The sequence below is a fragment of the Octopus bimaculoides genome, chromosome 11, assembly GCF_001194135.2.
Source record: "Octopus bimaculoides isolate UCB-OBI-ISO-001 chromosome 11, ASM119413v2, whole genome shotgun sequence".
Taxonomy (NCBI): Eukaryota; Metazoa; Mollusca; class Cephalopoda; order Octopoda; family Octopodidae; genus Octopus; species Octopus bimaculoides.
Genome location: NC_068991.1, coordinates 10,948,254 through 10,950,259, shown reverse-complemented (window position 1 = coordinate 10,950,259; position 2,006 = coordinate 10,948,254). Strand labels below are relative to the sequence as shown.

Genomic DNA, 2,006 nt, shown 5'->3' with positions numbered 1-2,006 from the left:
ACTAATTCTGTGTACCTAAACACTGACCTTCTCTGACCCTAAATAAAGTATAGAAGAGTCCCCTTTAACAAAACCCTGTAATTTAAGGCTACGGCAAAAACCACTTCAAATACTTGTGTGTGTGTTAACCGTACAGTTTTTTGTTTGTTTGTTTTTTTCTTTAGAAGAACTGGATAAGAACATCCTTCAAATAGATTTTATTTGGTTTCTCCTGTTTATTTGCTATTTATGCAAATTCTCATTGAAGAGATCTGTGAACCATTTTAAAGGAATGCGGGGTGGGTGGGTTATGAAATGTAGGAGTAAACTTATAAACTAATGACTAGTAAAAAGAGTCTGAAACAATGTTTTTAGTTAGTTTATTTTGAATTTAATTTATTTTCAGATAAAATTTATATTTAAAAAAAAATATAAAAGAAAAATAACAAAAAGTCTTAATTAATATCACGCATTTTCCAAAAGGAAAAGTTAAGAAAAATGTTTTTGAAACTGTTTAGAGTTCCTTTTCTTTTTGCTTCTTCATCAGACTGATAGTTTCTTGAGAAACCAATTAATCTTGTTTTGTTCAAAAGAATTGTTTCATCGAATCATGAATAAGAGCATTTTCCAATTGATTCCATGTTTTTCCTAAGGCAAAACGGTAAAAATTAGTTGCTGAACTCTGGAGATCATATTAGATATAAACTCATAGAGATGTTCTGAATTCCAAAATGTTGTTATGGTTGAAGAATTAGAACACCAGTAGAGGTATGGTAAGTAATATATGTATTTGACAGAGGGATCAAAGGTCTAAAAGTCGACCTCACCCTTGACATGTTCAATTTGTAGAGTTGATCACCCACTAAAACATTCAATAGGTTAGCTTTGTGCAATAGGAATGCTTCAATAGAGTTGGCTGGCATTACCAAAAATAGCAGCAGGAATGATAACTCCATCGTTTTATTTTTCTTTAAACGCCAATGGAACAGAATCACAACTGAAGTTACGGAATCACATTAATCAAGGACTGATTTTCTCAGCCTTCAGAAGTTTCCAAAGGTCAGGGTTATGCCACAGCATACACGGTGCCGCTGTCAGTAAACAGAGACTATTCACTGCTACTATTCCGCATGAAACATGTAGCAGAAAGTCTTTCTTGTCTGGGACCGCCTTTAGAAAGTCAATGAATGCACAACTGTAACACACACAGTTGGAAACTGACACAAAGAATGCTTTGGCAATTCCACGTGACATACGATAGTGGGTCTTAGCCAGAATTTCTTCAATTCTTTGTACACAAGTTTCATTAACATCTCTGTGAAGGATTTCACCAAAGCAAAACTGTAATGGACTTTCAGAAATGGAGCCAATTTCTAGCATTCAAATATTATATTTGAAAGACTTCTGGCCATTTGGTATTTCCTTATTCTTCACCGATATTATCTATTATATTTAGTTTTAACTTTGATTTCACTCCAATTTTCTTTTAATTCCCTTTAATTTCCATTCCGTTCTATGTTTAGAAAAAAGGTATCACAGGTAGTAAATTAGCTGGCACTAATTGTTATTTCCAATTACCAAAATCAGAGTGAAATTAGCTGAAAGTCTGCAGGTGAGACTGAAATTGACCAAGTTTGCAGTGACATGCATATTCCATCTACTTACTTGGTGGTGTGAATGGTGACGATTCTGGTAATACTCGTCACTAATTCTCCGAAGTTCCTGTCCAATCGCACGGATGTGTTCATGCCGACGAAGAGGCACCTCAGGTAATGAGTGCGCTCTGTCCCGTGGTACTGGTACCAAATCTGGCAGTGGATCTTGGCGTGGTGAAACGCTAGAATCTTCTCCTTCGGAGTATAATCGGCGTGATACACTACCTGTAATTGAAAAGAAAACGAAAAACACAGTTAGACATATATTTTAAACATATTGAGCAAAATAATTATTTATCACAAAAAATTCCAAATGTTATATTTATGCATATACATATATATATGTATGTGTATATATATATATATATATAT

General features: G+C 34.1%; 1 protein-coding gene across 4 annotated transcripts in view; it reads right to left on the bottom strand.

Annotated features, from left to right (window-relative positions):
• Positions 1 to 340: 340 nt before the first annotated feature.
• The window catches only part of LOC106874024 (transcription factor mef2A-like), a 115,536-nt gene continuing 113,870 nt past the window's right edge, over positions 341 to 2,006 (bottom strand). For 3 of the 4 annotated variants that reach the window (XM_052971500.1, XM_052971499.1, XM_052971498.1), the window contains exon 3: positions 341 to 1,859. In XM_052971500.1, the coding sequence (XP_052827460.1) occupies positions 1,537 to 1,859 (323 nt within the window). In that variant the 3' untranslated portion in view covers positions 341 to 1,536. The remainder of the gene's footprint in view (positions 1,860 to 2,006) is intronic. The other variant, XM_014921584.2, reaches the window with a different exon arrangement.